Source organism: Lepisosteus platostomus, chromosome 27 (genome assembly GCF_059453375.1).
Source record: "Lepisosteus platostomus isolate fLepPlt1 chromosome 27, fLepPlt1.hap1, whole genome shotgun sequence".
In the NCBI taxonomy this organism is placed as follows: Eukaryota; Metazoa; Chordata; class Actinopteri; order Semionotiformes; family Lepisosteidae; genus Lepisosteus; species Lepisosteus platostomus.
In genome coordinates, this window is record NC_142637.1 from 4,249,877 (window position 1) to 4,260,567 (window position 10,691).

Consider the following 10,691-nt stretch of genomic DNA (forward strand, 5'->3'; position numbering starts at 1 on the left):
CTACTCAAGATTAGTTACTTAGTTACAGTACTTAGTTAAGGACTGTAACACCGAAATCTTTTGTATGAATTCCCTGCAGCCACCCAAGGCTAGTTAATGGTCCATTTCTGACTTATTTGATTAAACACATTTGTTAAAACCGTTTTATAACAATAAAGAGCATGAAATTTTGACTCTGCAGGACCAAAGGTGACCACACTTGCAACATAACATTCCACTAGCTAAAATATCTGTAATATCATTTCATTTCTTCCTACAAGAGCAGACATCAGACGTTAGACATCCAACATCACAGTAGAAAATAAAGGCAAGGGCAGACAACGACTAAGTGAAATAATTGCTTTGCTGGACCATTTTAACACTCTTCAACTCTTCAATACTAAATTTGACCCTCACATACTCACATCCTTCAGAATGACAGCCAGTTCCTGAGAGAGAGAGCTGAAAGCTTCAGTGACCTTAAGGAACTCTTCCGGGTCAGAGCGCAGGCTCACCTGCTGTGAGGAGGAGAGATGTGTCTGTAAGAATATTTGCTAGTAACATATGCTTCTTTATGGGTATTCCAGAGGGAATGGACTCCATCATTCAGCACCCTTGGTGTGTGTCAAAAGTAACACCTCATATTATACATATAATTTGAGTTACTCACTGTTTTTATTATTCTCACCATCCCAAGCAGGTACTGTGGCAAGTAACAGACACAGTATCAAGCACATGGGTTTCAGTTTCTTTTTTGCTATGATTCACATTGAAAACACCATTTTCAACTCATGAGAAATTAAAGAAAAATGTTCATGGATTCTTTCAGCCTTAAAATTCAACACCAATGTTCGGTCATTTACACTCTTTCAGATCTCTGTACTTGAAGTGAAGGATTCACCTCCTTCACTGCTCATGAAGTCAAGAGATATCAGAGACAGACTATTGTGGCACCAAGCCCAGCCTAAACAGACTGCATCTTTCTCAATAGTCCCTTTGTGCAGGGTTTCTGTACAAACCGACGAGCAGTACTGTGTGGAGAACTGAGAGAACATTACAAGCTCATTCAAACGTGTTTAGGTTGGTCAAGTGGAGTAGATGGCACAAAGCTATTGTTTATTAAAGAAGATCAAGGGAGAATTTAACAGAGACAATTTAATATGAGCTTTTTTCTTTTTTCATTTTGTATGGACTAGTGGTCTGAAGTTTTTTTTCTGAAAGGTTTCCATTCATTTCTTCTTAGGAGTGTTAAAAACCACTGTGTAAATTGATAGTTTTACATATCAAAACTTGATGAAAGTGTCCAATAGGGTTTACAGTAGCCTAATCCATATTTATGTCTCCTTAATCAATGAATAATTAAGGTACAGGGGATGTAAAAAAGTAAGTGAACCCTTAATTTCATTAGCTCAATTAAAGGAATAATTAGAATTAGGTATTTAAATAATAAGGAAGATCTGTGGGGGAGTTTGGAAGGCCCCACCCCATTTAATCATTCGGAAATGTTCAAGAATCTGGTCTTCGTCATAGTTGTGAGGAAACCAGTAATGCCATTATCTAAGGAAATCTTTGAGCACGTCAGAGAAAGAGGTGCTGATGCTCAGCAGTCTGGAAAATCCCTAAGGGGACAGACAACAAATAGAGAAAATTCCTGACCATAGTCACACTACCTGGAAGCAAAATCTCTCTGTTAGAATAATGGACATAACCATGAATTCTACATTTTATCAGACGATTCTAGAGGAGAATGTCAGGGCATTTGGCCATGATCTGAAGCTGAGCTGAAAGAGGGACTTGCAGCAAGACAATGATCCTAAACATTCAATCAGACCTCCAAAAGAATGGCTGCAGAAAAAGAAATTAGGTGTTTTACAATGTCCTAGCCAACGTCCAGGCCTAAACCCCATGACATTCTGTGGCAGGATCTGAAGTGAGCTGTCAACGTAAGGGAACCCGCTGAAGGAGTTCTGTATGGAGGAATGGACCACATTTCATCAAAACCCCTGTGAGAGACCTATCAGGGCTTACAGGGAACATTAATTTAGTTTCCTTACCTCATGGGACACTTTGGGTTATTTGTTTCAATTGGTTAGATGTTTGGTTTACTTCATCTATTATGATTAAAGACCAAACAGCATTTTAGGTTTCATATATGTGAAGTATGGGAAAATCCTAAGGAGCTTACAAAATGTCTTGGCACTGCAAAAACATAACATTTTCTTTTCTGTGATGTGCACCTATATACTGTAAGCAGCCTACTCTTTCTCCTACCACTGCTGAAAAAGGTTTATGCCTGGATAAGCACAGAATCCAACATGGGACAACTTACCATGAACAGCTTGTTGTAGTCAATCTGGGAGAGGAACAGACGCTCAGCACTCTGCAACGTTTCAGGGGGGAGGACACACAGACTGGCCTGGAGCTCGGAGAAGGACCCCTCGCTGCCCACAGACAGGTACTGGTGCAGCAGAGAGGAATTGCACACAATGTCCTTCAGTTGCAGCCTGGAGCCTGCTAGGGACACCTGCACATTCAAGTGCGCACAGTCAGGGAGAGAAGAAGGAAAATACCCAGGTTACAGAACACTCAGCACCCACTGGAGAAATGAAAGGCAGAGGCATAACAACAAAACTGACATTTTGGTAAATATTAAATGTTTGTTCAAGATTAAAGTCTCAAGTATATTCTTGAAGTCTAGGAAACATGAGCCTGCACTCAATTAAAACGTCCGTGTGGAAAATATGGTGCTTTTCCTTTGTTTTCCTGCTGGATCCCACAAAATCTGAATCATAATGTATCATGCTCATTTTTACCTTTGCCTTTCCAGAGAGATCTACTTTATTTCTGTCCTGAATAATAATGCCCATTGCCAGATGAAAAATACTGTCAGTGTTTAAATGTAACTGGATCTTAAACCTGTTATGACTACTGACAGTACTGCAAAGCAATGGCAGGGTTCCTTTTTCCCCTAAGAAGAGTATTCTTGGCCATGGTCTTAGGCTGGGTGCAGCACTAGATGAAAGGAAATTTAGTTTTTGAATTGAACTTAATAAGCTTAGAAATACCTGTATCCTAAGCAAAATCCAACATTGGAAAATTGAAAGGGGTCATGTTTGGAAGGCACAAGTGTCTGTCAAAGCACTGGCAGCTCACCACTTGGAAACCGAGGCGCGACTTCAACAGCTGGTCTACGGTGTGGGGCGCCAGACTGGCGTTGACCAGAAGGAAACTGGAGAAGGTCTCATTGGGTCGTAGATATTCGCCAACAGGAAGATCTGTCAAATTTACATAGCATTAGGTATCGCTTTAAATGCAAAAAAGTTCAAACGTAAAGCCAGCTCACAACTTCACACACATACAGTATGTCAGCCTCATAATTTAATGTATCTACTGTATGTATGACTCATTTCCTGTATTACTAAACATACGGGGCTGTTCAGCACATTTAAAGATTCAGAAAAATCACCACCTAGTCACCAACAATATCAGACACAGTTCACTTAGACCTGTCAAAGTCCTGCTTGCTAATCACATGAGCCAGACCGAAGTGCCAGTACAGCCTGTAAAGAGAGAGAACTCTTGTTTTCCGATTTGTTTTCTCTTCCATGCAAAGAGGATTAAAGCAGCTCATAGGACCTCATGGCACCCTCCAGGGAACTGATGCCCCGGAGGGCTTAGGCACAAGGGTCACTCAAGCTTCTCTGCAATGGAAAGTACTTTCCTGACCAAAATCAGATATATATCCACTTCCTAAAATCATCTAATGCATGCTCACATTTTTCATTTTTGTTACATTAGTACATGGTATGCAATCGTGCATCATGCACCATGTTCAACATTTTCCCTCCAATACTTGTGAACAATGATCCAGTATTATTTTAAAGAAGCACTGCCCTTCATCGTGTGATGCTTGAAGAGAGACCCGCTTTATAGAGCAGTTCCCCCGTTTTCTCTTTTCACCATAACAAGAACACAACAGTGTCTTGTAGTAACAACTTAACCATAAAGTGATTTCTTGACAGTTTGCAGGTGCTCCAGGTATAGACACGGATTGCATCGCCCAATAAAAATCTATAATGTCCATATAAATCCCCAAAAGAAACTCAATGACAATTCTAGTAGCTTTTGATCAAAACGTTAGTTTTTGATTTCTTTTGTCTTGCAAGTACGTAGAATATGAGGAAAGTCCAGGTTCAAATCAAGCCAGCAGTGAAGGACTCACCTGGCCACAACTGCCGTCGTTCTCCCAGTCTGCGGAGCTCAGAAAGCACCTCCTGGAAGCTACTAAAAGCTGATTGGCTGTTCTTATGCGAGAGGATGGTTTGAGCATCAGCAAAAAGGCGGGAGAGGCTGCAGTAAAGACACACCCAGAGTGTATGTAACAATATTACAACTCAATAATGCCTGCTCCATTTCTAATTATACTGACTTCAAACCCAACAGATCAAATTAAGCTGCAACCACGTCTGTGCTTCCTTTTAAAGTGAAAAATAACCAAATTCATATCGAGCTCCGAGCTCTGTGTGTATAATATCTCTGTCAGGGAAGGGAGGACAACTCGGAAGGATTTTTTTTTTTTTTATCGCTACAAGTTACTCTAAAACAGATTACAATGCTGAAGAAAGCATCCCAGTTGTACTAGGGGCAGCCATATAGGGGAACTTCATATCTCTTCCACTGGATGTGCACAAAAATCAATCCCTCTAATAATCTAGCCAAAGAAAGTATTGATAGAATGGATAGAAGATGCGGTGTTTGACTAGCCTGGCAGTATTCACGCGCCGTGACCAGTGAAGCCATAATTTCCCACATGGAAAAGCCAGTGTTTCTCAAACCCATCCGCATCTCATGCTAAGTACGTGTGGCTAAGTACCACACACAGGCCTTGGGGCCCCCACCCTCCTGCACTGCTATACCCACAGGGAGTTGTTGAAGTTGTCCACCAGCCCCGGGCTCTCTCCTGGGGTGGGGTAGCGGAAGCAGGGGTTGTTGACATTGCAGACAATCCCTTGGATCCAGGGCAGCACACCAGCCGAGGGCAAGGCCTTGCTGGGGAAGTGACCTGAAACACAGGACAGTCACCACAAGCACTGGTAAACAACCCTGACTGGATTTTCTTTTTTCCCCGCTTTGTGGTGAAGTTGCTTTATAAAAATAAATACAAGTCTTGATCACATGGCACATTTGATCTAGGTAAATGCACAGTGTTGTTAGACCAACACTTTTGTTAAAACCTTGGTGGACAAAACAAAGTGGGCAAATGCCATCATTCTTGAAGATCCGTGCATGATCTGCTGTCTCAATGAATCTTAGGAGCTCCTCAATGAGGCAACCAATCACCTGGCATGTCAAAGGGCTCTTAACCATGTGACTTCATTCAGGCATGCATAAACCTACACTGGGTCACAGCAGGAATGCAGCATGTCTAGTTATGGTCTATCTGCCAACTTAATGTAACTTTACTCCAATGCTCATAACCCACACCACTCAAAATGCTGGATACAGAGACAGTGGCTTCTCGAAGTCTTCACTGTGTTCCTCTTCCTGCCCTGATTTAGTATGCAGGGGCTTTGTTTCTAACTGTACATGGGACCAAAAGTTGCTTTTGCTTCAGTAATCAGCTTATCTACTTGTGTGCTGATAGATGGGGGAAGGGAGAACGGTGTGCACGGCCAACGTGTGTGAGCAATCACTACAGGAAGGAAGTGTGCTATCTGGAAACACAAACTGCAAAACGTAGGACTCTGAGGAACTTGCTGACTTTTCTTTAACCCAGTTAAATAAATTGGAGAGCCTGCAGACTGCATGGTCTGGAATCCGATATCCTTGGCATAGACTTGTTGTTGTCCTTTCCAAGCGAAGAAAAATAATTCCTCTGCAGAATAAAAGTCAAAACCCACAAGGCACACACAAACACGCAGAGCACTCACACTCGCTCTGCTTGAAGGGGGGGTGAGACCGGCGCACAGAGATGAGGATGAAGAATAGGAAGAGGGGCCAGAGCAGCTCGATTACCAGCTGGACCTGGAAGACAGAGAGGTGATACCAACATGAACACACACGTCTCCCTCCAGGCGTGACGTCTGAAATGAGGGAACAGGAGCAAAAGGTATACCGGAACACAGGAAAGGTTACAAACAAGAGAAGGCCCATTCGACCCATCTTGATCATTTGTTTTCTAGCTGCTACCTAGATCTGAGGATCTTATCCTGCTGTTCCTTGGGGAAAAAAAAGCCAAGGTATCAACTTCCACAACATGGCTGGGCTGCTTGTTTTAGACTCCCACCACTCTTTTGTGGGAAAATACCTCCTGTCCATTTGAGTGACATGTCAATTTGTCAGAGAGGGGAGACCCACACACACACTCTTGGACTGCAAAATCTAAGGACTAGATTAAATCAAAACATCAACACACCAGACAGTCAATAAACTATGCCAACCACAATATATACAGTAAATATATTCAAACCAGTTCAAAGATATAAAAAGTTTTTTTCCTGTTCCCCCCCCCCCCCAACATGCTTCCTGGTACTGTAGGTAGCTCCCCTCACCCTCCTCCTCCGCCGGTAGGTGATGTTCTTCCACAGCAGGAGCCACAGCTGAGTCCGGAAGCTCATGGTGCACTCGGGGGGCTACCAGGTCATTGCTGCCCACTGCCACTGCTGCAGGCTGCAGAAGAGACACCCGCTCCGTCAGCGATGACAGGGCAGACAGACACAAGGACACGCAGCCCTGCTTGCAACCCTACAGCGCTGGTGCTCTCTTACACTCACACTTGCAGGTTTCAGAAGCACCATCAATCCCCAAGACAAGGTAAAGGACCCGAGTAAGATCGGTAAACCAAATCTTTCCATAACACCACGACTTTCCAGGATCTAGCAGGACTGCTCCAGGGAAAAACAGTCGAGATCAACAGCAAAATGATCGGCTCTAACATAATCATGTTAAGAAAGGTAAGAGCATTACGGAGAGTGTGATACATTCCCTCCATTATGAATTCACACCCCCTCCCCAACACTACAATCTCAGTCTCAAACAATGTAAACTAACTCTATTATCACCTGTACCACCGCCATATGTCTTCTTTGTTGGTAAAATCCTTCACATAGGGGGATACCTACTGTAATTGATGGCCTTTCAAGCTGTTCTTGGTGTTTAATCGTCAGCTTGGCAATCAACATCTCAACCTTCAAGAAAACTCATTGGCATCTACAAGACTGGTAAGCGGGCTTTTTGGTTTAGGTTGATGGGTTAATGCCCCCAACAAAGACAAGAAACAGTTCCATTGTATCTGGCAGACACAATCAACCTCAAGGCTGCCTGGTACAAGTGTAGCGGAGCTAGTTTGGGCACAGTGATGTTATCGCCCTCCGTGTGCGCAGCAGGGACCTCAGCTGCCTGGGCTGAGGGAGGTCTCCTTTAGCTCACTCGAGTGGTTCCCTGTTGCGTTACACCAGAGATCCGGGTTCGGGCCAGGGTGTTGCGGGACGAACCGGCAAGGGTACGAGCCCCCGCGGAACCACAACAGTCCCACAAGCAGCTGCACAGAGCTGTCTTGAGGCTTCCCTGTACATCCAGGACTATTTTCCCATTTCTCTAGCAGTATAACAGCATCCAACAGACACAGATCATAGAAGAACAGGGCCCCTGCCTCACCAAAGGGAGACAGTTAAAACTTCAGCTATCCCACACAGTGCCTCAGAGTTGCAGTCTTTTGTTACCACGGCCGTTTTCCTGCCTTAAGAGTTACAATTTGAATAAAAAATAGACTAGAGCAGGCTCTGAATGAGCCCCATTCCCAGGGGTGCAGACTAAACACTAGCTATGTCATAATCTCCTCCCCAGCACATTCCACTTGAGAACAACTCACTTTGTAGAATAATGTGGGCTACCCTAAAGACAGGAGTTTTGAGAAATGAGAAACTATAAGAAACTGAAATGTCATTAGAATTTATTACAGATTTAGGAACATCTGCAGCATTTAAAAAAAAAAAGTTTTGTGCAGCGAACCTGCAAAACGTGGGATTATTCTGAGATTTCCCATTTTCAGTGTCAGCCACAATTAGCTTTTGCCTTATTCCTTTGTTTTATTGTACACGCAAAAGAGACTGCTTTCCACACTGGACACTGGGCTGCTGTGGGTCTCCCTGTGCTCACTGCATTCTGGACTCTGCTACTGCACTGTTGATATTCTGAATATAAAAATTTGAGCAGTGGATAAATGCAATTGAGCAGCTTGGGACCCAAACTCCATTGAACACAATGGCAGTCTGGTACCTGATGACTATAGATGGACTTTGCACCCAGATGGCAAGGAGAACAATCTGTGTTAAGGAAAAAAAAACATGTAAAATCCACATCATGGGCTTTCTTGGGCCCCTAGTGTCCATAATCATATTCGTCAATGTTCACCTCTTTGGAAGTACACAGTTAAGCGTGCTATGTTTGCATCACGTTAACTTACAGACACCGTTTTACAGAGTTTGTAACGCACGTTGATTACATCTTCCGAGCTGGGCTTGGCTTTTGAGAAATTTCACTACAATGCAAGTATTGTCTGACGGCCAGACGCCCACTACTGTTCTACACAGGCATAACGTGTTTGAGCAATTACACAACAGAAAAGTTAACTCGCTCGTCTATGCAATTCACATATACATAACACGAAAACGTTGAGATAAGGATGAACGAAAACAACTATTTTTAAAGTCACATCCATAACACACAGCCCCAGATAACACACCTAACGTGACAGCTACCTATTATATAAGCCCGGAAAGGGGCAGACGATAGAACTACCGCATTTTAATTGACAGCTTATGCGAACTCACAACCTTTACCTCTGCTAAATTCGAAGACACGAGGGTAATTTTGAAATTACAAATCCGCATAATTGCTTCAACCATCAACAGCTCCTTGCATTTTCTTATGTTTAGCTTAAGTGCGTGTAAGGAGAGCCAGGATGCTGATAAAATATTCAACAGAAACACTGGGCTTGCCACCAGAAAAAAAGGAAACAGGCACCGTCCTCTTTTGGGGCCAAGACAGCGGTTCCTGACTTTTCTAAGACACCCTACCACTTGTTCCTTTCGTACCTGTTGGCAGATTAAATGTCCAGGAGCGCCGGTTTCTCGCCCCTTGACAGTGTATATGTCTGGAGGTGCTCCCGGCAGGTCTCAGCTGCTTCCTTGACAGCTGCGCCGGCCCGAGCACCTCTTTCCTCTTGCCCCCCGATTGGCTGGCAGGCCGGTCCTTTACCCTGCCTCCTCAGAGCCCTGATTGGCTGGCTCCCCCTTGCACGGCCCTCTATTTCGGGCACCCGGCCGACCCGATTGGCCAGAGCCGGCGCTTGCGGCGAGAGTTACACAAGGTGGGATGACAGGCAGGTACCCTGCAGGAGACCGGTCTTCCTAGCGCGGCGCCCCTGCATCACCTGCCCGGGACCTACAGTAGGCTGGACAGGTAGCTGGATGTACTGTAGTTGCGCAAGCCTTTTCCCTTATCAAAACTTTAAAACTAACTAACTCAAGTGGCAAGCGAGTGGCATATATTTTTTTTGGGGTTACTAGTTTAATTTAAAAGCTTTCTTTGTCGTATGTTTTTGTTAAACAGCTTTCATACACCACATTATATATATATATTGTAGCGCCACGCAGCCGAATCCGAAACTGTTACTATATATATATATTAATTCAATAGCAGAAAGCCACCACTAGATATGTTTTAGGTAAGACACCCGTTCATATTAAATATTAAATTTTTCATAAAGTGTATCCTGTTAAACATGATCCAGAATCAATCTCGAATTAGATGATCACGCTGTATTTTGTAACATGAATAAAGAAACTATACTTCATGTGTTCTATCAATGTATTCAAACCAAAATGTTTTGGAGCGACTTGGAATATTCCGTACTCACATCTGTACATATTAAGATTTCTCTTAGGGGATTTGACACCTTACGTTGTTTAACACGCCCGGCTATGGAGAAAAAATTTATAATTATAATAAATCTACTACGAATTATGGGGAGATGCCGTATCGATAAAATGAAATGGTCGGAGTCTTCTCCAAATAGTAATCGATTAAAATAAATTGGTTTTGCATGTTAAAACTAAAACATTAAAAATAAGAAAGCTAAACGAAGCAGTAACATTTCACGTTATGCTAAGTTATTTCTGTAAACCGAGTACCACTATTCCTGTGATGTATGTATTCATTCGAGGTTATTTAATGTTGTTTTCTGTTAATGGTGATAAATATAGCGTTACAAAATCAGTGGGGAGGAGAACAGTGATGAATCCAATTAGGAAATTAAGGGCTCAGATGGAAAAACATCCAGAATGTTTCTGGCCCTCAAGGACTGAATTTCCTATACGTGCCGAACTCCGCATCTCATTCGTATTTTTTTAACCGAACAGATTTTAGAATTAACAGCCACTGCCAAAGGAGTCTTATTTGAAGTTGGGAGGAAGCAGGAAGCGCAGAACCCGAGGAAACCTCAGCCTCCAGGCGTTTCCTGCGGTTTATCCCATCCCTACAGTGGAACTGGAAGACGCGAAATGCACTGGCGAAGGTTAACGTTTATGCGAATACAAGGACGTTGCGATCAGAATGCACCGCCTTTAACCTCCTGATCACGACAGGGTAGTGACGATTACAGACCATTTTATTCTGCGATGTAGAGTACGCATTGTAAGGCTTCAATATTC

The 10,691-nt window shown here is 43.2% G+C and overlaps 1 protein-coding gene across 3 annotated transcripts in view; it reads right to left on the reverse strand.

Moving 5' to 3' along the window:
- abca7 (ATP binding cassette subfamily A member 7) overlaps window positions 1–9,227 on the reverse strand; it is a 35,166-nt gene extending 25,939 nt beyond the window's left edge. For 2 of the 3 annotated variants that reach the window (XM_088622569.1, XM_088622568.1), the window contains exons 1-8: window positions 9,075–9,226; window positions 6,531–6,648; window positions 5,910–6,003; window positions 4,900–5,041; window positions 4,202–4,329; window positions 3,133–3,254; window positions 2,309–2,503; window positions 405–497 (exon numbers count right to left, since the gene is read on the reverse strand). In XM_088622569.1, the coding sequence (XP_088478695.1) occupies window positions 405–497; window positions 2,309–2,503; window positions 3,133–3,254; window positions 4,202–4,329; window positions 4,900–5,041; window positions 5,910–6,003; window positions 6,531–6,596 (840 nt within the window). In that variant the 5' untranslated portion in view covers window positions 6,597–6,648; window positions 9,075–9,226. Of the gene's footprint in view, window positions 1–404; window positions 498–2,308; window positions 2,504–3,132; window positions 3,255–4,201; window positions 4,330–4,899; window positions 5,042–5,909; window positions 6,004–6,530; window positions 6,649–9,074 lie in introns of all 3 variants that reach the window. The other variant, XM_088622570.1, reaches the window with a different exon arrangement.
- Window positions 9,228–10,691: the final 1,464 nt, after the last annotated feature.